This window comes from Heptranchias perlo, chromosome 7 (genome assembly GCF_035084215.1).
Source record: "Heptranchias perlo isolate sHepPer1 chromosome 7, sHepPer1.hap1, whole genome shotgun sequence".
Taxonomy (NCBI): domain Eukaryota; kingdom Metazoa; phylum Chordata; class Chondrichthyes; order Hexanchiformes; family Hexanchidae; genus Heptranchias; species Heptranchias perlo.
Window position 1 is genome coordinate 62,888,486 of NC_090331.1, and position 26,167 is coordinate 62,914,652.

Genomic DNA, 26,167 nt, shown 5'->3' on the forward strand with positions numbered 1-26,167 from the left:
GCTATTCCATTTGTGGGTACATCTGGGATTTTCCACTGGAAGTGACAGGGGACATTGAATACGTCTGCCCATAAGTAGTCAGGTGTATTCAAATAACACGTCATCTGACATAATTCCCATTATTAACACTGTACCAACACTGGATGTTAGGAACTCCATTACATTCCTGGCATCCAGCATTGCTGAGGCAGCGGAGGGAAGGGGTTTAAAAATTAAATGGGCCACCCTAGTCTAATCTCTGCGATTGGCTGCACTAGGCCAAAAAATTTAACATTTATTTCAGCCCAGAGACTGTTGGCCATTTACACTGCAGCAGGTGCCACAGCCATTTCCTTCCTCTTCACCAAACCCAAAGCAGACAGTGGGAATACTACTGGGAGCACACCAAAAGAAAATAATGAACCTGACCTGGAAGTTCGCCAATGTCAATACTCATGCTGACAAGCAAACACAAAGCCCACCCTGCCACCAATCCAGTGGGATTCCCGTAAGATCGGCAAATCTAGGCTAGAATGTCCCTGTGATTAACTAGGTCATTTCTCTATCAGATGTCAAAAAATGTGAACACATTTATGAACACACTGTTTTGCTTTCACCTGTCACTTTACTTCAAAAACTTAAAATCGGCTTTAAAACTTGCATGTCGGCACAAAACAGTAAGAGCAACAAATTAGTTATATCAGCCATACTCCAGTCCTGGACTGGGTAAATGAATGAGATTCTTGTTTACCAATTTCCACTCCATTAGAGACAACCTATCTGAGTTATATGGTTGCATCTCCTTTGGAAAATAGCACAGCTGTGTAAAGTTAGATATTCTATGAGGTTGGAACAATCCAAATTTCTCTTCATATGGTTCTCTCTTCAAAGTGACTTAGTTTGCACTTAATCTAGACTGCAGATGTAGCTATCTGGCCAGTAGGAGATGGCTTGATCATTGAGTGGATACTCACAGCACAAACTGCCTGGCAGTAACCAAAATGATCCAGCTGAAATTAGAGATACATTAACAATAAAAAGAAATGGTGGAAAAAAGGGATGTGAGTTTTTGTGCTTATTGCATAAATCCTTATTGAATATGAAGGGTTTCCATTGTTATCAGGATTTATGAGTGATTTAAGGATTTTAAAATGCGTTAATATTTTCAAAGGCAATAATTTAATCCTAGGACTCAAACTACTTGTTTGCTCTCATAGTTTACATCGTTGGGCTATTTCAGTTAGATTATAGTCCATCGCTTGCTGTCCATTGTTGTTTATACGGCTGTGTGTGTGTGTGTGTGTGTTTTACAGTATGTGGATTGTGATTAAAATAAATATCTATTTTATTACAGAATGGTAATGTGATACAAGTGGCCAAGGGCGATTCAGTAAGTGTGAATCATTTTAATGTGAATGAGGTGAAAGACGAAAAGCTGTTAATGTTTACTTTATAACTTTCTGCATTATTAAAGCGTAATAGAGCCATGTAATGTGATTTTAATTGTTTGCCACATGCCACAAGTCAGAACGCAAAGTTATTCATATGTATATATGAACATCCTAATGGATTAGTTAAATAAAAACTGTCCCTTATAGATCTCAACTTTTGTGGTGCAGCATTTTTAAATGGCATTGTTTGTGTCATGTATTTTCATTTAAAATAATTCGTTATCTTAAGGAATTAACATTTTTTGATGATCTAGGCACACTCACAATGGTTCTTTTGCGTGATCATACAGGAACATAGGAACAGGAGTAGGCCATTCAGCCCCTCGAGCCTGTTTCACCATTCAATTAGATCATGGCAGACCCGTATCTTAACTCCATCTACCCACTTTGGTTCCGTTACCTTTAATACCCATACCTATTTCTCTGACCAAATTATTGCCAATTACATTTAAGACTAGGCCACACTAAATTTCCTCATGGAAAAAAACCTTATAAAGGAGCACTGTACTTGGATCTCTTGAGCTTCCAGAGCCAATGCCATCTACAAATTAGATGCTTCTTTCCTTGTTTTGTTTGTATTTTTATTTATTACCTAAAGAGGCATTGGGTGATGCCAAATACTTTAATGTAGAAAGCAGAGAAATATTTAATTCATTAGTATTAGTTTAATGATCCTGCCTTTGCAGTTCATCATTTTGCTTTGCAATTCATTTAATTAATTTCTTCTTTTGTATAATCAAGGTTAACTCTTGCATAAAGGAATTCACATGGGGATTATCTGTTGAGGGAGTGATATTGCTGGCACAGGCTTGATGGCTGATTGACCACTTTCTGCACTGTGATTTCTATGATTCGACGAAAAGCTTGAAAAAGCTAATCACAAATAAAATGAAATTTGTTCGATGCTACATTTTTACATTATGTACAGTTTTTGTGACAATGAGAACAAAAAATGCAATGAGAATTTGTTTCAATGTTTGATAGTTCTTGTGCAATCTTTGTGGTTCACATTCATTGCACAAGTTAACATACAGCCCAAGCTGGTAAATTAATATAATAATTTTTCTTAAAATATTATTGAATGCTATAAGTTATTTCCACCAATACTTCTACTGTAATAGTCGTTTATTTTGAGCTGATTAGAAACATTCACTAAGTGTTAACTCTCAGGGTCAGAGCGGTCTTCCTGGAATTGATGGTCTCCCTGGTCCTTCCGGGCCCCCAGGTCCACCTGGCCCTCCTGGTGAGATTACAGTAAGTTCCGAGCATGTTCCACAATATGCCTTTGCAGTAATGTTAGCTATTCCTTTTAAAGATACTAACAATCATACAACTATTATCCTATTCGTGTTCCTGTTCATTGAAAGCAGTAAAGTGTTATCAAGTGAGGGCACACAGAAGCTTTTAAATAATTAAAAGTTAAGTGAATATTTGACTAGATACATAGATATGAGTTGCTGTAATTCAATACTATGAATTGAACACTTTGAACACTATAAAGTGAGAAGTGAAAGCCACTATTGTATCTATTGGTTCTTACCTTATTTGTCAGATGCCAAAATAAGAATATATGAACGATCATGATCCCCAATATCTTAAATTTTCTTCAGCAATAATTGAAAGAAGTACAAATGGGTCTGTAGGATTTTCTGACTTTTAAAAGTTCAGGGAGCAGCACCATAAACTGGCAATTGGACAATGGCACTGATAGAAATGAAATTTGGGAATAGTTATAAAATGGAAAAAGATAATTTAGCCCTACACACCGGTTGGGAAACTCACAGGATTGGGTGGAAAATCCGCTTTACACGTTACCCAATATTACTGTCCACTGAATTCAATAGAGAGTAAAATCAGTTTCCCGATGGACGGGTTAGGTTAAAATTACCCCCATTATGAGTTACCTAAGGGTTTAAAAGTAAATATTGTTGCATAGTTGGCTTCAGCATCGATTAATATCCTTATAAAAACAAAAACTTGCATTTATATAAGCGCCTTTAATGTAGTAAAACATCCCAAGGCGCTTCACAAGACAGGCCACAATTATTCTGTTGCATTCTAAATCAAAGTAATAGAATACCTCATTCATCCAATAATGCATTGCAGAATTTACTCCTAGCATCAGGTCAGAACCAGTTTATCTGTGATATCGGACTCCTTTCTAACCAATGGAAAATTCTTCCTGATTAATTAAAGTATTTTCCTTGTCTCAGATGAAAATGTGGAGACAAATCTTTCTTGTTGCTTAATTTCATATGTTTAAAGCATTCACTTTTTTTGGCCTTTGCAGAAATACAGTTCTCAGATGTCTGGTGGCCAAGAAAGTAAAATGAGATGGAATGACAAATCCACCAGTTCTCAGATATATCCCAGACCAGGTTCACCAGGTCCACCTGGTCCACCTGGTCCAATGGTAAGATAGTTTTCTCATGGTGTTTTGGTGTTTTCTTTCCTTGCATACAATATTCAGAAATAATTTTAGTTTCCTTGATTTCCAAATGGCTATTATTTTATCATTCCATTTAGGGCCTTCGGGGACCATTTGGATCATCTGTAAGTACCTGCTTATATTTGCTATTTATTTTACTTTTTTATACATGGATTTGAATTTGCACCCTGCTGTTCGATTATCATTAGCACAAGTGGAAACCAAATGTGGCATTTTGATTAATTACATATGTGCAAAAAAAAATTGAAAGATTACAAAAACTCATGCATCTATTCCATATTTATACTGCTCTAATTCTGTGCTCACAATCTGAATCCAATAACCTACTTACATCTGCATCATCAGTGCCTTTCAGCATTTTTAAAAACCTGGATCATGTTTTAATTTAATTTTCTTTTTTCAATTGAAAACATGTTTAGCTCTGTAAATCTCGGATTTTGGAATATCCTTGTCATTATTTTCTGAACACCCCTAATGCAGCAAAGTCTTTTTGAAATAGAGGTCCCAACATTGCACACAATAATCTAAATGTGGTCTCACTCTTCAAATATTGTTTATCTTCCATCTTCCTTATACTTGTCACCTGGCACATAGTTTAGGGCTTAGCATTATTGGTAAATTTTATATTACAAAGAGCACTGTCCTCTAAATGCTTTGTGAATAATTTGAAAACAATGAGCATATCACAATAAGCAGCCCGCAAAAATGGTGGAGAGAGTGGTATGTAAAATTAAACTGACAGTTGTCATTTTCTAATATTTTGTTTCCAGCTGTGCTCCATCTAGACATGGTAAGGATCAAAGATGCTAAACCAACTATGCCATCCAAACAATGTAAATAAAAGTTCCAGAACTGGAGGGCAGTAGCACCTTTAGCAGGTCTTGGATCATGTTGGGCTCGATGTTACCAGGGCTGTGGGTTCGCGGCCGGGGGGTCTATTGGGCGCGTGGGTAGGTGTATTTGCAGGGCTCTTTTGTGGAGACATCGGCGATGTCCCCGGTGGCACTCTGGAAGGATGCGGAGGAGAAGTTGTTGAGGGCAGTGGTGACTTTGACAGCGACAGGTAAGAAGATGGTGCTTGGGCCAACCCGGAGCAGCTCGGCATGAAGGAGGCTGCAGATGTCCATGACTACATGTCGAGTGACTCTGAGCCTCCGTGTGCACTGCTGCTCAGAGAGGTCCAGGAAGCTGAGCCTCGGTCTGTGGACCCTGTGGCGAGGGTAGTGCCCTCTGCGACGCATCTCTCTCTGCGGTTGCCCTCCCTCCTGCTGTGCAGGTGGATGTGTCACAGCACTCTGTTGTGGAGCTCCGCGTGTCAGAGGTGGACGGCGTGGCCAGCGAGGCTGGTGAGGCTGGTGATGCTGTTCGCCCTCCGAGGAGGTCATGACTGCAGCAACGGCGGCCCCCATCCAGAAGATGTACATCTGAGGGGGTCCCCAAGGTCTCTGGACCCCGGGGTAAATGTGCAAGTTGGTGAATTTGATTGTCAGGAGGAGGGTGGTGGAGGCCAAACTTTGTCCCAAGTGACAGAGTGGCCTCCTGCAATGAGTGAGGGTCTCCCCCCACCACCTGTCAAATGGACCTTTGCAGCTGCCACAGGCTGACAGCTGCAACACGTCCATTTCAACTGGGAGTGTTTCCCCCAGTATGGGAAACAGTCCCAGTTGTTTCTAAAATCCCACCCCTCCTCACATAATCCCTTAATCAGGTCTGTTAATGACCTGAAATACCTAGATAAATATAGTCAAGTGGAACCCTGCTGGCTTTAATTGCCTGTGGGATTCCCACCTGCGGGGGCTGTGCGCGCACGCCGGCGCGTCAGTGGGGAACCTGGAAGTGGGCGGGTTGGAGCCAGGCTCCCGACCTGCTCCAGGATTCCCCGATTTTCGGAGCCGCCCCCCGCCAGGAACGCACCCGATAGCGGGTGCTAAAATGAAGCCCGTTGTGTTTGCAAAGTATGTTACACAGATCTAAGGGCAAGACACGATTATGAAACAAATCTTTTCTAAACTTTGTCTCCTTAAAATTCAGTATTAATTATGGACATGTTAATGAATACTTAGTAATTGATTACCAATAGTAACTAGGATTTGGAATAAAATTCATCTTTGTAATTCCCAATGCAAGATTTGTTATGTGATGTCTTAAGCTAAATATTCTGGCACTCTATCTTGGGTCAGGGAGTACTGGCAAATCTGTTTCAGCAGAACTATCTCCATAGTGGACAAACAGATAAGAACATAAGAAATAGGAACAGGAGTAGGCCACAGGGCCCTTGAGCCTGCTCCGGCATTCAATAAGATCACGGCTGATCTTCAACCTCAACTCCACTTTCCCACCCGATCCCCATATCCCTTGATTCCTCTAGAGTCCAAAAATCTATCTCTCTCAGCCTTGAATATACTCAACAACTGAGCATCCACAGCCCTCTAGGGTACAGAATTCCAAAGATTCACAACCCTTTGAGTGAAGAAATTCCTCCTCATCTCAGTCCTAAATGGCTGACCCCTTATCCTGCCACTATGCCCCCCAGTTCTAGACTCTCCAGCCAGGGGAAGGAACTTCTCAGCATCTACCCTGTCAAGCCCCCTCAGAATCTTCTATGTAGTACAGATAATACAGAAAGGCTCAAACAAATGTTATTGTATTACCAACTTGCAGAATGGGCATGTAATTGGCAAATGAATTTCAATAGAGCTAAATGTGAGATGGTACATTTTGGTAGGAAAAATAAGGAGGCCATATACTCTTGGAAAATAGGAGCCTAAATGGGGTAGAAGAACAGGAGGATCTGGGGTTACAGATACACGAGTCACTAAATGTAGTGACCCAGGTTAATAAGGCCATTAAAATAGCAAACAAAGCACTGGGGTTTATTCCTAGAGGGATAGAATTAAAAAGCAGAGAAGCTATGTTAAACTTGTATAAAACCCACTTAGACCCCAAATGGAGTACTGTGAACAGCTCTGGCCTCCATATTATAAAAAGGATATAGAGGCACTGGAAAAGGTGCAAAAAAGATTTACTAGGATGGTATCAGAACTGAGAGGTTATACCTATCTGGAAAGATTGAACTGACTGGGGCTCTTTTTTCTAGAAAAGAGAAGATTGAGGGGTGACCTGATGGAGGTATTTAAGATTATGAAAGGATTTGATGGGGTAAATGTAGTAAGATGTTTCCACTTGCAGGGGAGACCGGAACAAGGGGCTATAAAGATAAGATAGTCACTAAAAAATCCAATAGGGAATTCAGGATAAACCTCTTTACTCAGCGAGTGGTTAGAATGTGGAACTCGCAACCTCATGGAGTAGTTGAGGCGACTAGCATAGATTCATTTAAGGGGAAGCTAGAAAAGCACATGAGGGAGAAAGGAATTGAAGGATATGTTGATAGGGCTGAAATATGTTACACAGATCTAAGGGAAAGACATGATTGTGGAACAAATCTTTTCTAAACTTTGTCTCCTTAAATTCAGTATTAGTTCTGGACACGTTAATGAATACTTAGTAATTGATTACCAATAGTAACTAGGATTTGGAATAAAATTTATCTTTGTAATTCCTAATGGAAATAGGAGCAGGAGTAGGCTATTCGGCCCTTTGAGCCTGCTCCACCATTTAATGATGAAGTATGGAGGGAGGAGGCTTGTGTGGAGCATTAACACTGGCATGGACCTGTTGAGCCAAATGTCCTGTTTCTGTGCTGTACATTCTATATAGGTCTATGTAATATAAATAATTCTCTTGTCTAATGCATGCAATGACAACTCTTGATCAGCCATTGATAGTTAACCTTGCATTTGGATATCTCCATACAAGGGTTGTTTTGGGCAACAAAATTGTCTAAGAAAGAGTTCCACAAACAAAAGAACCAGGATGCTGCTGGCACACCATGCTGACTTTGTAGAATGATATGGAGTCTTAAGATGTACCTCAACAGTTCTTTTGTGTTCATAGTTTAAACGTTATTGACTCTTGTAGTATTGCTCCAGTTTTGAGCTTAAAGACGACTGAGGGCCCAGTTATAGAGGGTGGAATCCTTTGTGGATTGCACCATCCTTATATAATTAATAAGCTTCCATGTTCGTGGAATGTACCAAGACCACGAATAAATGGCAGCTTTTACATGCAATCTGTAAAACAGTGTCAATGGGTAAACATAATCTTGATAAAAGTTAAAGTTGCTAACAGTGAAAAGTAGAGCTCAATTTCTCTGCTTGTCCCCAAATTTCTTCCTTATTTTCCTCTCCTCTCCTGAAGGCAGTGCAATTCTTGATGGCAAACTGAGGATTGTCAGTATTTCCCATTCCTTGGAGCCACTGTCAACATCAGGAACTTTCAGGTCAGCTGCAGCACAGGTTAGCTGTAGGATGAAGCTCCACTTTGCCCGATAATATCCTTCATCCTGAACTTTAGAAAGCACTTCTACTGCACCTAAATTATATTTCCATTTAAATTAATGGCAATGAAGTTATGAGCTCTTTTGCACTGAAAGCTCATACAAATTAGGAAATAGATTAAGTGCTCAAGTTTGCCTCATTAGAAACTTCACAGCCACTGGAGTAAGCAAAATTTTATCTTGTCGCTCTGTATTATGTTTAATTCACATCATGCAGTCTGACCTAGACCCAATATGTACGTTAGAAAAACAATTACACTGTTCTACTTTAATATTGTACTTTTACATTGAATTTTGCATATTTGAAATTCTCACTTTAAACAGCAAAATCAGTTTATCTGCCTTGTTAAAACATTGACGGTTTGCTCATAAACATCACCTAATTACTATGTGTGATATATATATTCCAACAAACCATTTAGCATAAGCTCTGCACATACAAATATATTTTATATAGAATTCTAAGAATTGTTATAACAGTTATGTTTATTTTTATTTGGCATACGCCAATAAATTATATTGTGCAAATGCAAGTTGTTACTTTCTCACTAAAATGTATATTTTTAATTAAATCGTAGGGTCCTCAAGGCTACCCAGGTCCATCTGGTGAAACTGGATCACGTGGGCCCAGTGTGAGTATTGCAACAATTCTGTAGAACATTATCTTATGTTGCATGAATGAATTTTCAGCAGATTTAGGAAACAACACTTGTATGTACCCTGCTTAGGATTTCCAGTCTTATTCTCAGGCCTCCAACTCAATGGCAGAAAATTACCATTGTTTGTGATTTCACACCAATACAGGCTTTTAAGTTTTCTATTGATATCTGAATATCTCTGCACATACAAATTTATTTTATATAGAAGTCTAATAATTGTTAAGACAATTGTATTTATTTTTATTTTAAAGCTATGTAGATTTGCACATGCAGTCCATTTTCCGAACTTTGTTTTTGCAAAGACGCAAAAGCAACAACAACTTGAATTAATATAAGTTGTAGTTTTTCTCCAACAAACTCAATTTCAACTTGCATGATTTCTGCGATTCTCTGTAGATCTCTTAGGCTTTCTGTCAACTTCCTAAATGTACTTCCTTACTTCCACTAATCCTCACACTCCCTCTTCCCTGCATTAGGAATCCTCCTTCTCATATTAAATTCCTCCCTATTTTAACACTTTAATTAAAATTTCCTTCCATTCCAAAAGCAAATGTAGAGAAACCATTCCAGCGGAACAGTGTCTGACTAGGGGAAGCGCATAATCATTTAAATCAAATTAATTGAACTCTAGCAAGATATAATTGGGGTGAAATTCGACTTCAGCGGATGCGGAAAATGGGTGATAGCAGATCGGCTTCAATGAAAAGTAAAATTGGGTGGGGTGTATAATAGGTGGCCGATCCATTACCACCTGCTGAAGTTGAATTTCACCTGCAATATGTTTTTGTTTGGCTAAATAAAACATAGGATATTAGAAAATGAGTGAAACGGTACACAATCAACCTTTATGCATTTAGTTCTTAAATGAATTTAATGACCAATTGTATTTATACTATGTGCTTGGACTTAAAATCATAGGTTTAATGGTTAACTGGTTTATTGTGTTTGATGAAATTCAAAATGAACAATTTTGTACTCTATCATATCTGTGAAGAATCATCAGATAGAAGCATATATTAATGGAAAGAAAACCATCAAAAAGAAGGGTATATCAATGTATATAACCATTAGATATAAGGGTATATCACTTCATAAGACTTTTAAAATCATTTAAAGTATTTTTCTTCATTGTTACAGGGTGACCCAGGCTCTCCTGGTCCTGTAGGTCTAGCTGGACCACTAGGTAAAAACGTAAGTAGTTTGTTCTTATTTTCTGAATACGCTGTTGCCACAGTTACATGATAAAACTTTCATAATATGCTTTATGATACTACAGTAAGAATTTGTCCAGCAGGATATCACTTTGCCTATTAGATTATATGTTAATGGGAGGACAGAAAACGCTCCTTAAGTGGAATGTTTGGTCACATTTTGGGTTCTATTTTTCTTTTAATTTTCTCCCCTCCTCTTCTGAGGTGACCTCTTCCTGGAACATGGTTCCACTGGCTGCCCCTCAGTATCTCACCCAAGTGGACAGAATAAGGAGTGCCAGCTAGCTATTCAACGGGAAAGACATCACAACCAGGTCTAATTTTGTTTCTCCCATTGGTCACAATGGTGCACTTTCTATCAGTGGCCATTAGACAACGAATATTAGCAGCAACCTTGATTGCATTTTAACCTTTATATCCCAGGGACAGTGAGATGAATTTTCTCCTGGACTGGTTTTGATCATATGAAGGGATCGGAGAGGAATTTTCCAGAGTATTTTTTCCCTTATTGGCCCTGAGTTTTTCTCTGTTTTTTTTGCCTCTCCCGGGAGATTACATGGCTGCAGGGTGTGGGTGGGGGGGGCGGAGGGACGGAGGGATGGAGGGAGGAAATAAGAAAGTGTTTAGTCAGGTTGGCACACCCATAATGAAGTCTGCCTGATTTTTTAAAAATTGTCAGAAAAATCCAGTGGGCTCCATTACGGGTGGTCAATTCCTCCGCATTGTGTCTCTCTGCCGTCCAACCAGCCGATACTTTACACCCAGGTGATAGAAACACAAATCTACCCCCATGTTTCCCCAAATACTTTTTGTATACCTCCAACGATTTAGTACTTTAGCATTTGATTCTCTGTAGCTTAGACTATTATTGTACCCAGAGTAGGCTGGATAATCCAAAGTACGTTGTAGGTAACATTTGAGAGTACATTTATGTATCTGTAAAGTTACAGTCAAGTAACTACAGAGCTTATAAAATGTCTGGAAGATGGTAAGATCAAATGTCACTGTACTGTAAAATAATCTTACTCTTTTTTCATAAGATGTGATGTTTACAGTTTACTCACTAGACTTTCTGACTTTGCTTCATTTCAAACTAGGGTGGACCTGGAAAGCCAGGAAGACGTGGACCAAGTGGACTACAAGGTTTCCAGGTAAACTGAAGAGAAAATGGGAAAATCATGCGATAATTGTAAGCTGCAGATGAGAATCGAACCGTTTGAAATACCGGGGAGGGATGGGTGGTGGGGGGGGGGGGTGGGGAGTAAATTGTTTGTTGAGATTGTTAGATGAAAATAGAATTGAACTATGAACATAGGTAATCTACACAGATCCAGTCCTATCAGGACCATGGGAATGCCATCGATAAAATGCAATCAGTCAGGGTTGTAATGCTAGTTTAATATCATTTTTGAGTTACATTGAGGTACAGAGTTTTATCTTCTTCGGAGTTGTGTCTATGAAGGTAGTGCATTTGATGTAGTCTACACAGATTTTAGCAAGGCTTTTGACAAGGTCCCACATGGCAGACTGGTCAGAAAAGTTAAAGCCCATTGAATCCAAGGGAAAGTGGCAAGTTGGATCCAAAATTGGCTCAGTGGCAGGAAGCAAAGGGTAATGGTCGACGGGTATTTTTGTGACTGGAACGCTATTTCCAGTGGGGTGCCGCAGGGCTCGGTACTAGGTCTCTTGCTTTTTGTGATATATATCAATGATTTAGACTTAAATGTAGGGGGCATGATTTAGAAGTTTGCAGATGATACAATAATTGGCCATGTGGTTGATAATGAGGAGGAAAGCTGTAGTCTGCAGGAAGATGTCAATGGACTTGTCAGGTGGGCAGAAAAGTGGCAAATGGAATTCAATCCGGAGAAATGTGAGGTAATACATTTGGGGAGGGCAAACAAGGCAAGGGAGTACACAATAAATGGGAGGATACTGAGAAATGTAGAGGAACAGAGGGACCTTGGAGTTCATGTCCACAGATCCCTGAAGGTAGCAGGACAGGTAGATAAGGTGGTTAAAAAGGTATATGGGATACTTTCCTTTATTAGCCGAGGCATAGAATATAAGAGCAGGGAGGTTATGCTAGAACTGTATAAAATACTAGTTAGGCCTGTGTACAGTTCTGGTCACCACATTACAGGAAAGATGTGATTGCACTAGAGAGGGTACAGAGGAGATTTACGAGGATGTTGCCAGGACTGGAGAATTTTAGGTATGAGGAAAGATTGGATAGGCTGGGGTTGTTTTTTTTGGACAGAGGAGGCTGAGGGGTGATTTAATTGAGGTGTATAAAATTATGACTGGCCTAGATAGAGTGGATAGGAAGGACCTATTTCCCTTAGCAGTGAGGTCAATAATCAAGGGGCCTAGATTTAAAATGATTGGTAGAAGGATTAGAGGGGAGTTAAGGAAAATTTTTTTCACCCAAAGGGTGGTGGGGGTCTGGAACTCAGTGCCTGAAAGGATGATAGTGGCAGAAACCCTCATGGCATTTAAAGGGTACTTGGATGTGCACTTGAGGTGCCTTAATCTACAAGGCTACGAACCAAGAGCTGGAAAATGGGATTAGGTTGGATAGCTCTTTTTCGGCCAGCACAGACAAGATGGGCTGAATGGCTTCCTTTTTGTGCTGTAAATTTCTATGATTCTCTGGTTATTCATTTCCCTCTGGAGATCTATAGAAATTTGGGATGCTCCATGATCTTCAAGACACCATGCTCAATTTGTACTGAGAAGCCTTGATGAACCAAATGGCTTCTTAAAAATATTATGCTACTGTCCTTATATAGTTTATTTCTAACTATATTATACTCGCTGCCTTGCTTGTTTGTGAAGAATTAATTCTTGGAAAACAATTGTTAATATCCATTATTAATGTTATTTTCTTTTTCAAGGGTCCAAAAGGTCCGTTTGGAACAACTGGGACACATGGAATGAAAGGTTATAGGGTAAATAACTGTAATGTTCACTTTTTAAAAATTATGCTACAATGATGAGGAAAAGAATACAGGCTGAAAATAACTCCTTGTCTCTCTGACAGGGATTCGATGGGGCTGATGGTGCTCAAGGTGATACTGGTGCTCAGGGCCCACAGGTGAATCTGTAGATTTTTTAAAAATCAACAATCATAGTTACTTGTTTTTTCTCCCTAAGGAAATCTTTGCCACTGAATAATAATAGCTGAATAGTCGCATAAATATATCAGATATTCTAATACATTTTTATTCAATCTAAAATAGGGGGAACATGGTCTTCGTGGAGAAAATGGTGCAATTGGTCCAATGGTAAACAACCTACATTTGTTATTTTAGCAAATATATGTTTAAAATTAGTGATTGACTGAGAGTACGGCAGCTGGGGAATTTAAATTCAATTAATTAAATTATCTTATGAGGAAAGGTTGGACAAGTTGGGCCTGTATGCATCGGAGTTTAGAAGAATGAGAGGTGATCTTATTGAAACATATAAGATCCTGAGGGGACTAGAAGGGGTAGATGCTGAGAGGATGTTTCCCCTTGTGGGAGAGACTAGAACTAGTGGCCACAGTTTAAAAAAAAGGGGTCTCCCATTTAAGACGGAGAAGAGGAGAAATTTTTTCTCTCAGAGGGTCGTGAGTCTGTGAAACTCCCTTCCCCAGAGAGCATTGGAGGCAGGGTCATTGAATATTTTTAAGGCTGAGTTAGATAGATTCCTGATTGACAAGGGAGTCAAAGGTTATAGTAGGTAGACGGAAAGTAGGGTTGGGGTCACAATCAGATCAGCCATGATCTTACCAAATGGCAGAGCAGGCTCGAGGGGCCGAATGACCTATTCCTGCTCTTAATTCGTACGTTCGTATGTAGAAGAGAATATTTATATGGGAATAGAATGGTCATCATAAGTTTTCCTTCTAGCATTTAACAATTCAAACAAGAAATGCTGTATCCCAACACATCTGTGGCTAGGAGCTTTGGGAAGGAAACAGTCCTAAACCTTGAACCTGACCATCTAGTTACAAGACAAAATCAGGCACTGCTTTATTCCTTGGTACTTTATTGGTATTTTAATACGCCTTTAATAAGAGCCTACTAAAGATGAGAAAAGACAACATATGGAGATCTACTGGCAAAATGATTCTCAACAAGGCACTAATTATTTAAATATAGATAGGTTTTCTCTCAACATACTGCTGCAATACACTGGTTGAGCTTTTGAACAATATTAGGAGGATTTTCCTCCATGATCCCATACAAAATTGGGCAGAAACAACGACAAAATAGTGCAATAAGGTCTACCTTCAATCTTTCCACCCCGTGTTACTGCCGCTTCCCAGGCTGTCATGGTGAAAGTGGTGTTGGGGCCCAGAAAGCTGCTGTATTAGCCCTCAGCTGCCCCCATGGAGAGAGAGAGTTTTGTAGGGGTCTCATCTCCCCTTATTCTGCCTCAAACATTTGCCTGTTGATGGGCTCCAGTCTCATCTGAGGCCTTTAGTAGGACAACATTTCTGATCTTCGGGATGCTTCTACCCCTTTTGGATCTTTTGGTATTACAGCAGCATCCCCACTGGGATTCTCCTCCTTTGCACTGGCGGGCTCCCTCTTGACAGCTGGGACCCCACTGAAGCCCATGATGCATAATTAATGAGCTTCGACCTCGGAAAATGGATTGTGTCTGGAGTAAATACAGAGGGATAAGCTGAAATCCCACCCAGCCAGAACTCTACCGCAAAGAGGAGATTTGCCCCCCATGTCTCTTTCATCTTCAGGACCACACATTGGTACCATTCATCACTATAAAGGCCACTTGAATATTATAAATAACTACAGATTCTAATTGATTGGTTATCACCTGATCTTGCAAGAAACCAATTGATCAACATATAAAGATCATACAAACATTTTCCATAAAATTATCAACACTATTATCTTCCAAGAATGATTGTTACAAAGCAAATACACTGAAGATGTATTTGCTCTCCAAAGAATTAATGAAATAAAACAGGCATTTGCTATTGGTTTACTATTAGCTAATTTGCTAATACTTTATCAGATCTTTCCTTCTCATGCACAAGGATCCCCAGCTATTGAGAATATCTTTACATTTCTTTTTTAATTGTATCCAGAAATATTGTAAAAGATTCCCATTGTATGTTTGGCTTATTAAAATAACCCTGTTCAATATATATTCTAGGGTTTTCCTGGTCCACCTGGTCAGAGAGGAGATTCTGGGCCTCGTGGTGCTACTGTAAGTACGCTCACCAACTGCTCCACTAAATAGATCTTATTACTGTTACTGATTAACATCACAGAGAACAAAGGACTTATGCAGAAGTTGGAAGCTAACAGGTCACAGAAATCAAAGAAATCTTAATCTCAAATAACTCATTAAAAAAAATTCAATTTTAAAGCTTAATGATACATCAAACTGAAAACAGGTTTGTTCCTTATAGTCACACTATATTATAGTGATATTATAATGTGGCACAGCTGAATTATGGAATACTAACAAGAATGTTTACAACTGCACTATCTATGGTTTACAGTATATTGTAGTGTAATTAGTGTAAGCACTGCACCAAGGGAACTCTGAAACAAGAACGCCCTCTAGTGCAGCTCTCCTTCAGGTTTATCAAAAATTGTCATTTTTTTAATGGAGCTAGTTCAGTAGTCATCAGAAGAATGTTTCCCAGGGTTAGCACAATATTCAACAATAGTTGTATGACAAACATGTTATCAGAACTAGAATGTTTATCTTATGCCTAAAATCATTTAAAATGGACACATTTGTATCAATTCCAATTCATATCAAAATGAATATTAGAATTTTTAGAAATGGGAAAAGACCGTTAGGCCCAACAAAAAAGAATTTGCACTTATGTAGCACCTCATCCTGTCCTCAGGAAGCCCCAAAGTATTTCACAACCAATGAATTACTTGCATTCACTGATATAAGCAAATACAACTGCTAATTTAAGGATAGCAAACAACAACTGGGATGGATGACCAGTTAATCTGTTTTGATGGTGTTAGCTGAGGAAGGAATTTTGGCCAGGGCACTCTTCTTCTTCAAATAGTGCCTTGGGATTTACATCCACCTGATCTACTATGACAGTCAAACAGGGACTCAGTTTAGTGTCTCATCAGGAAGAAAACAAGCTTGTCCTTTCTGATGGTGTTCAACCCTATGTACCCATCTTGTTACCGTAATTCTAAATCCGTTATCTGCCCAGAGATGAATCTAATTATCTCCAGAATCCATTCATATTTTTCTTTTCAACAGCCTTCTCTGGTAACTTCCACAAATCCATAACAATTGGAGCAGCAAAAATAAAATACTAAAAAATGAATGAATTGTATTTCTAAGGGTGATTTTCTAAATAGTATAGAGCCAATTTTCCAAATGTGTGCTCCAGAGAAGAACCTTCCCCACTTAAAGTGCATATCAGGAAACCAAGAACACAACTTCCTGCTGTACGCTCCTAATGGTTGAAGCTCTGTGTCTGAAGCGCATATTTGGAAAATCAACCTTCAATCATATGAAGCGGGCTTCTATTAAATCAATTTTATTTATTTCAACACAATGCAACACTCTTCACCTTAATACTCAACAGCACAAAAAATAAACAATGTACAGCCACAACAAGTCCTGTAATCACTTTAGCTCTACGAGTTTGTGTACATTGGATAAAGATGCAAGGTACACTTCTATTCAAAAACAAATTATACATACACAGACCAAAAAACTATGGCCCCAGCATTTGGTATAAATGCCGGGATGTGCCAAGCTCTGATCCCCGGTGCTGAATGTGCCAATGTTTGTGGAGTCAGGGCAGGTTGCTTACTTTAAATAAAGCAGGTGATCCCCACACCACTAAGGGTGACCTTGTGTGCTTGCCTTACCGAGGAGGGCACAAACTGCAACGGATTGGGCTGATTCCAGGAGTTGCCATGGTCCCCATGGAAACATCTTCTTAGCGGCCCTTCAGTCCCTTTGGAAGAGGGCCAAAAAACTTGCACCTTTCACATATCTTCAGAGTTCCAGACCCAAGTCCCAGGCCAAGGCAGGCCCAATTTCTGCCAATCAATAGGTTATTAAGCCTGCTTTCACTCTGCATAACAACCTGCCACTGTCCCATCAGTGGATGCAGGAACTGCCAGCCTGTGAGTCCTCATCCCCAGCCACACCCCCTCCTACTCCGTCACAAGGCCCCACAGAAATTGTCAGAGAAGACTAGGAACATGCCAGGAAAAGCATTGAATATTGGTTTCAAACCTACTACCTAATAATAATGATTTAATGTTTATATCTCTTAACATTTTAAGCAGCCTCATAATATTTATTTTTAGAACTTATTATCTGAATAACACTTTTTACATGATTATATGCAGTTATATTTAAATTTGATTCTATACCTAGTGTTATTCCGTAAAAAAACAATCTTTCAAGCTGAAACTATTTGCTTTTTTAGGGCCCCCGTGGTAGTAATGGTTACTCCGGCAAAGACGGCCCAGTTGTAAGTGATGTTCTGGTCTTTTAAGTTTGTTTCTTTTCTGTTGTTCGTCTGTTCTCTACTCTTAAATCTGTAGCAGAAAACTTCTAATTTCATACAATTTTTTTAACTTTCACACAGGGTCCTCCGGGTAATCCTGGTACTCCCGGTTCCCCAGGTATCCCAGGTTTTAAGGTACGTTAGCGTGAAGGAGTGGTATCTATTGCTTAATCAAGCATGTATGTTAGTGCCAGCTAGGTTTGTATGCAAAAATGTTGTAACATGATTTCCTGATATACGTTCACAGACATGAACTGCACCTGTTCTTTATGTGTTCTAATGATGCTTTGGATTTTCTACTCAGAGGTTGCCGTAGTACAGCTCAGAACCAATCCCATGTCTAAGAAATCACTGTGGGTGTTAATATAATTTATATAACTATTCTACAGCTCTTTCTTGCTCTGGCTTACCAAACAGAGTTTAAAACAAGTTCAAATGAAATAAAAGCTATGGAAGGTGTTAATAAAAGTGACAGAGGTTTCTGTGAAATATGACAAAATCTTCAGGGATATTTGGGTTTGATATTGTTGCTGCTGGAAGGATATGGAACATGTGAAACAGTAGAAATTAAATTGAACTGAAGGAAATAGATAACCACAGATTTTCAATGACCCCCCCCCCAGCCTACCCAATAATTGGCTTCAGAATCAGTTTTTACTGTGATCAATCGTGGCATCTTGAGTTGAAGATAGATAAATTCATGCTGATCCTTCATCAGTAAGTTAATTTTTTTTCTCGAATATTGTCTCCTACAGGGTGTTGTTGGGCCAACAGGTTTTCGTGGTTTTGATGGTGCGCCGGGAACGAGAGGAGACTTAGGTCTTCAGGGAATCCCTGGAATTCCAGGCATTGATGTAAGTAACTAAATACAATAGCTACTCTTGCCTTTTTGTACTTATTTTTTCAGTTAGTAGTTTATGCTCAAGAGAACAACTTTTACAGCTCAGTTTTTTTTAAATGTATTTTCTAGGGGAATGATGGAAAAGATGGAGTCATTGGCCCCATTGGTTACCCGGTCAGTTTTTACAATATAAAATGCATTGTACAGCCAACTCATTTATAGTAATGATGCATGAGGTACATCGTGATGTGACATCTTAGTTGAAGATGGAAAGAGTTTAAATGCTGATGTGTTTCACTAAGGACCTAAGTTTTAATTTGTGTCCATCACACGACCATGTGTAATGATTACTAAGCTCTTTAATATAACATGATAGGAACTTTTGATGGTATTGAAGCACTGGTAAAAAGCTTGAGAAAAATGTGATAGCATTTCTATAATCTTCAGTAAGACCTGTGGTAGAGCTTCTAACTTAATATCTTACCATCATTCCATCTTCAATCTCTATGATAACTTCTGGACTTTGTACATGAATCTTGGGAAAATAAATACACTGATATAAGTTGTAATTTTCGGACAGAGAGCAGGGGAGACTGTTATACATTGAGGGTTGTGGGGCTGTAGAATGCACTACCAGAGTCAGTGATTGAAGCAGAGACCATGGGCTCAATTTTGAAATGGTGGCGGGTTGGCAGCATGGGGGGGGGGGGTGGGCGGTGAAGGTGCACGTGGCAAACCCGAATAAAAAAAACTTACCTTTTCCGATGCGATTGCGATGTAATTGATGGTGATTAAAGTTGTTTCCGGGTTTTGCGCCCAGCAGCCAGTATGATTGACAGGCTGGCTGCCGACAGGAGCTGGAAGGGTGGGGGGGGTGGGGAAGAGACACAGAGAGAGACACGTCATCTGGCGCTGGAACAGAGAGTGGAGGGCGCTAAAGATCGGGGGTGGGGAGAGGGGAAAATCGGGGGTGGGGAGAGGGGAAGATCGGGGAGGGGGAGATCGGAAAGAGACATCGGGGGGGGAGAGGAGGAGATCGGAGAGGGACATAGGAGAGGGAGACATCGGGGGCTGAGATGGACATCGGAGAGGGAGACATCGGGGGCTGAGATGGACATCGGAGAGGGAGACATCGGGGGCTGAGAGGGACATCGGAGAGGGAGACATCGGACATCGGAGCAGGGTGGAAAGGTAGGTTTATTTTGTTTTTTTAACTTTGTGCAATGGTTTTTTATTTAATTTATTTAGTTTATTTTTGCCTGATCACCAGGCGTGAATCGGAAGCCATGGGAAAGCCACCCAGGTAAGTTTAAAATCGGCACTACGTCAGAAATAAAGTACCTTACGTACCTCAATGAGGTACATTTGGTTCTTTAACTAGCTTTAATTGCCAGCAGGACTTCCAGATTCGTGAAGCGTGCACATAGATGCATCTGTGGCAACCCCGGAAGTCGACGGGTTGGAGCCGGCTTCGAACCGGCTCAGGAATATCGCCATTCTCGCAGCGTCCCCTCCCTCAACGCACCCGCAATTTGATTTTTAAATTGAGCCCCATGTCAACGTTTAAGAATATGTTAGATAGGTAGTTGAAGGAAAGGGAGAATAAAGGGATATGGGAGCACAGCAGACACATGAGAATAGGGCAACTGCTCAAATGGAGGATAAACACCAACGTGGACTGATTGGGCTGAGCGACCAGTTTCCGTGTTATAATTTCTATATAATTCTATGTAACATGAAAATATAACACTAGCCTGTTGACAGCATCTTTCATTTACTCCATTTCTTTTCACACTTTAGGGTTCTTTTGGTTGGCCTGGTATTCCTGGTGATAGAGGTCCCGTTGGTTCCCCAGGGCAACCAGGCACTGATGCTGTTGCCGGCTCTAAAGGTTCACCGGTAAAATTTATTATGAACAGTGCTATTACTCTTTTGTACTAATGAAGATAGCATATTATATTAACGGTGCCACACTTGATCATTCTGACATTTAGACAGATTGATTTGCAGCAATGTCTATATATGATGATAAACAAAACTTAGAATAAAACATCTACCAACACATAAATTAACATATAACATTGAAGTGTTATATATAATTCTCAATTTTTTAACCAAATTTTGTTCTTTTAAATATTGTTCTTATGAAAAAGATGCACCCTGAATTTAATAATCTTGCCCCACAGTATCTTTATCTTCCATCATTTTTCAAATCTGAAGACATTATGAAGTATTGATTTTATGTTAATATTGACATTCTGTGCTACTATTAGTTATCTCGAGATATAGTCTTTCTTCCTAAACTGATTAAACGGAGAATAGAAACAACAATACTTGCATTAATTGTAAATTCTTCTTAATCTCCAAAGCCTTGACTGTCCTTTAGAGGTCTACAAATGAAATTGTTCAGTATTTTTAACCACACTAACAATTCCAACATTTTAACTCTCATTCTTATCGAAATTAAATAGAATTTAAACTGGATCATGCTTCATAAGTTTATGGGGAAGTTAGACTTTTCTAATCATAAATTTGTTTATTTTTAGGGTCAAGACGGTAAAAAGGGAGAAAGAGGTAATGCTGGTTCCATGGGCCAACCTGTAAGTCTGAATTCTTCTTGCTTTTTACATTTAGTTTAGGTCAGTAATCCTTAAAAGTCATTAGCCCAGAAATTTGGGAGCACCCATTTTTGGACGCACGAGGGGTGAAGGGTAAACACCCTGTGCCAGAATGATGAGGTCTGAGGCACTCCTGATATTGAGCATCGGATCTCATTGTAATAGAGCCAGCGCCAACCCAACAGCCCACCAGCAAAGACTGGAGATGATTGAAGAAAAATTGGACCGCCGCTGGCATCGCAGCAGCCCTCAGGTAATTGGCTGCAGGGCCCGGTCAGTGATTGGGGGGTGGGGGGTGTGAGACAACGTGGGTTCAGGGGGTGATTTAATTTGCTCTGTATGCTATTTTTAGTGCATCATTTGACACATTCCTGTAAATTTTTTCCTGCACTGTTTTAAACAATCATTAATTCAATAGATTAACAACAGCATTAAAATAGCAGACAGGCATTCATGCAAACACATTAACCAGCACACTAAGAATAGCACACAGAGAAAATTAAATCGAAAAGTTCCAATTTTGAAAGAAAGAGGAAAATGTGGCAGAATTGTGACAAAGAGGGGAAGCAAGAGGATCAATATTTGTAGTGGAAGTTTATTTGGAGGAGTAAAATTCTGGTTGAAAAATATTAATGTTGAACCCTTGATATTTCAGCTAAATGAAAATATTTGTCTAGGGATTTCCCCAGAGCTGCTCTTGATCTGCTGTAACTTTGCCAGAAGTAAACGTGATTTACTACTACTACTACTACTACTACTACAACAACAACAACAACAACAACAACAACAACAACATTTATATAGCACCTTTAAAGAGAAAAAAAACATTCCATAGCACTTCACAGAAGTGCATTCAGACAAAAATTCCAGCAAAGTTACGGCATTGGAGCGAGATCAGCTCCAAGGAAATTCGGGATCACTGCCTCTCTTTAAAAAAAAAACCCTCTATCTGGTTCTCTGAAAATCCAAACACATGTGCTTTAATGCCATAGTCCAATTCAGAACTATGAAAAAAAAAATTTTTCTGCAACTTAGGGTACACCAGGGAGTCCAGGTGAACGTGGTCCTCCTGGAGAAGATGGCAAAAGAGGTGCTACTGGTGAAACAGGACCAGCTGGTCAAAATGGTCTGCCTGGCCATAGGGTAGGATAGAATCATTTTCATTATTTGGAACAGAAAAATGTATTGCTTCAGAAAATTATATAACAGTTACTAAACAAAGGCAGATAGTGCCTGCCAAGGTTATATTGAAAATAACTGCAAAAGGCTAATTGCAAAAATAGTTGGTCTTAAAATATAAGGAGCACTGAGTAACAGAATAATTGTAATTCATGATCAAACATTTTAAGAAACATAGGAAAAGGAGTAAGCTAAATCTGTTCTAGTAACTGCTGGTACAGAGAAAATCCTCAAGAATTTAGGATTATGAATTTTGTATTAGAAATGGGGATGTTTTCTGACATTAAATGGTTGCCCAATCATAAACTGTAATCGCTTCATGACGGTCCGATAAAGATCAGCTGGTCCATCGAGTCTGTCCGTTCAACCATGTTGCAACTAAGCAGCATGATCTCTAATACTCCCCACCCACCAGTAGCAATGTAATCTCCTGGAAAAGGCAAAAACAGATAAAAAGAAACCTCGGCCTATTCAGGGAAAAAAGAATTCTGGGAAATTCCTCTCTGAACCCCGAAGGCGATTAAAAACAGGTTCCAGGAGATGACAATGACCATGAGGTACATTACCCAACATCCCATCTACTTTTCCCATGCAGCAATATCAGCCACCTCCAAGAACTTATTCAGCTTTGCAGCATATCTGCACCCACTGCACAAGCCAGCAACCTATTCCAAAGGTCAACTACTCTCTGAGAAAAGAGAAACCTCCTGACATCTAACCTAGTTCAATGTGTACGTGGTTTGTACACATGTTCTCTCATTGCTCCCTAACTTATCTAATTCAAATAATCTGTCCACATGCACACTATCTAGACCCTTCATCATTTTAAATACTCCAATCACATTTTCCCAAAACCTACATTTTTCTCCAGTAAAAAAAACACATTCCCTGAGCCTATTGTGATAACTAAGGGTTCGTAAACTAGGTATTAATCTAATGGTCCTCCTCTGCACCTTTTACAGGGCCTATTTATCTCCCACCAGGGGACTAGAACTGGGCACAGTATTCTAGGCGGGGCCTAACCAAGGTCTTGTATAAGGACACTATGCAGCTCTTTGATTTATATTGGATCATCCTGGATACTCTAATTGCTTTTGCGATAGCCTTTTGGGCCTTAGAGACTCGTGCACTATAACACCTATTTTATTTGAGAGCCCAGCATGGTATACATAGGATTAGCATGAGCCCTACCCAAATACATTATACTACATTTCTCTACATTAAATGCCATCTGCCAGATGCAGGGCCATTCCACATTGCATCTAGATCAGACTGCAATCTTTTTTCTCCTCAAGGGTTCTGATATCAGCACAGATCTTCATGTTATCTGCAAACTTGTGGACAGCACCCCGAATGCCTTCATCCAGATCATTGATATAAATCGTGAAAAGTAAATGCCCTAGCGCCGATCCTTGTGAGACTTCACTTGTAACTGGTCTCCACAAACAATTCCCTATCCAATCTGCCGTCCAATCCCACAGGACTCTATCTTATATAGTAACCTATTTTGTGGCACCTTGTTAGAAGCTTTTACATATACTGAATGCAAACTTTTCTCCCTGATTCGTCTTTCCAATGTAATAACTTCATAAAATAAGAATGCATTCAGAGTTTGTGTAAAAATATTACAAGCTTGTAGCAAATTGTAATTTTGGACTAAGAAAGAAAACCTTAACACTGCTTAATTGGTGACTGCGCTGTATAACCTAATTGTGCTGATATTTATGGTCACTAGTTTGTGTAGATACTTCTAGTTCAGTAATGCAAACCTAAACATTATAATCAAAATTGCACTATATGTCAATATACTTATATTTTGATAGCTTTGTGGTAGTTTAATCATTTTGTTCCTTAGGGTCATCCTGGTATGCAAGGAGCCCTCGGTGCACCTGGTCGTCCTGGTATCAAGGTTGGAAAATAGTGTTTTTTTATTTTTTGTAAATTCACTTTGAAATTGTTAATAAATTTTCATCATTTTTATGATTTGATGGTTTCAAAATATTCAGCAACATGTTGTTTCCATTGTAATAGGGCCCTAGAGGAGGAACTGGTCAGGTTGGTCCTGTTGGTCTTAAAGGTTTTACTGGTGAATCAGGTCAAACTGGTAGCCAAGGACCCTTTGGCCAAAGAGTAAGGAAAATGCTCTTCTCTAAAAACAAAGTATACAATGACTTTTATGACAATGACTCTTTTTATTAATTCTCAACAACTTTTCCTTCATTCTAGGGGAGCAGAGGAAGCCCAGGAAGCCCAGGTCGGGATGGCAGTAATGGTTTACAGGTAATTTTCAAACAGGGCATTAGAAAGTAATTAAACCTTACTTGTTAACCCATATGCAAAATTCTTACATATCCAGCAGCTTTTTGTTGAGCTTTGCATATTTAAAAAATGTTAAGCAAATTATTTTGGGATGTAAACACTGAAATAACATCAGGGTCTTTGGTTAAGATTTTCTCCTTGCAGAGCAGTTTATTGGTGGAAATTCTTTTCCCTTTGTCGCCCAGGAATTGTACTTAAATATTATTTAAACTTTTTCATTCATTCTCGGGATACGGGTGTCGCTGACAAGGTTGGTATTTATTGCCCATCCCTAGTTCCCCTTGAGAAGGTGGTGGTGAGCTTTCTTCTTGAACCGCTGCAGTCCGTGTAGTGAAGGTACTTCCACAGTGCTGTTAGGTAGGGAGTTCCAGGATTTTGACCAGCGACGTTGAAGGAACAGTGATATATTTTCAAGTCTGGATGGTGTGTGACTTGGAGGGGAGATTGTTCCCATGCACCTGCTGCCCTTGTCCTTCTAGGTGGTGGAGATTGCAGGTTTGGGAGGTGCTGCTGAAGAGGCCTTGGCAAGTTGCTGCAATGCATCCTGTAGATAGTACATACTGCAGCCACGGCACACCAATGGTGGAGGGAGTGGATGCTTAAGCTGGTGGATAGGGTGCCGATCAAGCGGACTGCTTTGTCTTGGATGGTGTCAAGCTTCTTGAGTGTTGTTGCAGTTGCACCCATCTAGGCAAGTGGACAGTATTCCATTGCACTCCTGACTTGTGCCTTGAAGGTGGTGGAGAGGCTTTGGGAAATCAGGAGTTGAGCCACTTGCGCAGAATACCAAGCCTCTGACCTGTCTATCCACATGTCTATTCAGCATACCATGGGTGTAACGATGTCCTTTTGTACCAGGAATTTACATGTTTTTCCAGCTAGTCCAGTCAATTCACTAGGGCATAAATCCAACATCATTGTACCCGATTTATGGTCCTAAAATGGGCACAACGATGACGAAGCAAGCTCTAACTAGTTTTTGTGATTCTACAGCATACCTAACCAGTGATCCTTAAAGGGACACTGGGGGCCACCTAACAAACAGTAAGAAAGATTTTCTTACTTACCTTAATTTGGAGCCAGGAGAAACAGGAGTACTCCTCCTTTCTACACAGTAATGCTGCAGAGTGATGCTGACCCATGCTTACCCACCCTCCCCCCCAACAATTCACTTTCCCCAGACCAGGAGTCAACTAATGGCTGAGGCTGGCATCTGAGCCAGACTATTTTCCTCCCAGCCTAACCGGCGAACTGCATTGGGGCTTCCAATTGGCACTCACAGCTCACCGGTGTTAGGTTAATGAGGCACGATGACCCATATCAGGCCTGCCTCTTTTGAAAATATCCATCTAAAAAGATGTAATTTCTAATTTTGTATTCTAACTTTTGTTGCTAGGGTTCACCTGGAGAGAAGGGTCATAAAGGTGATTCTGGTTTGCCTGGATCAAGAGGTCCACCTGGAGTGATGGGTTTGTCTGGTTCAAGGGGGAATGATGTAAGTGTAACTCTTTCTAATGTTACAATAGTGGCA

At 39.8% G+C, this 26,167-nt stretch overlaps 1 protein-coding gene across 1 annotated transcript in view; it reads left to right on the plus strand.

Moving 5' to 3' along the window:
* The window catches only part of LOC137323783 (collagen alpha-1(III) chain-like), a 79,281-nt gene that overhangs the window by 11,718 nt on the left and 41,396 nt on the right, over nt 1-26,167 (plus strand). The window contains exons 3-24 of the mRNA XM_067987706.1: nt 1,334-1,369; nt 2,601-2,684; nt 3,721-3,843; nt 3,957-3,983; nt 8,857-8,910; nt 10,075-10,128; nt 11,246-11,299; nt 13,046-13,099; nt 13,192-13,245; nt 13,391-13,435; nt 15,321-15,374; nt 17,599-17,643; nt 17,761-17,814; nt 18,435-18,533; nt 18,650-18,694; nt 20,321-20,419; nt 21,067-21,120; nt 22,174-22,281; nt 24,173-24,226; nt 24,349-24,447; nt 24,544-24,597; nt 26,033-26,131. Coding sequence (XP_067843807.1) covers nt 1,334-1,369; nt 2,601-2,684; nt 3,721-3,843; nt 3,957-3,983; nt 8,857-8,910; nt 10,075-10,128; nt 11,246-11,299; nt 13,046-13,099; nt 13,192-13,245; nt 13,391-13,435; nt 15,321-15,374; nt 17,599-17,643; nt 17,761-17,814; nt 18,435-18,533; nt 18,650-18,694; nt 20,321-20,419; nt 21,067-21,120; nt 22,174-22,281; nt 24,173-24,226; nt 24,349-24,447; nt 24,544-24,597; nt 26,033-26,131 — 1,449 coding nt within the window. The remainder of the gene's footprint in view (nt 1-1,333; nt 1,370-2,600; nt 2,685-3,720; nt 3,844-3,956; nt 3,984-8,856; nt 8,911-10,074; nt 10,129-11,245; nt 11,300-13,045; nt 13,100-13,191; nt 13,246-13,390; nt 13,436-15,320; nt 15,375-17,598; nt 17,644-17,760; nt 17,815-18,434; nt 18,534-18,649; nt 18,695-20,320; nt 20,420-21,066; nt 21,121-22,173; nt 22,282-24,172; nt 24,227-24,348; nt 24,448-24,543; nt 24,598-26,032; nt 26,132-26,167) is intronic.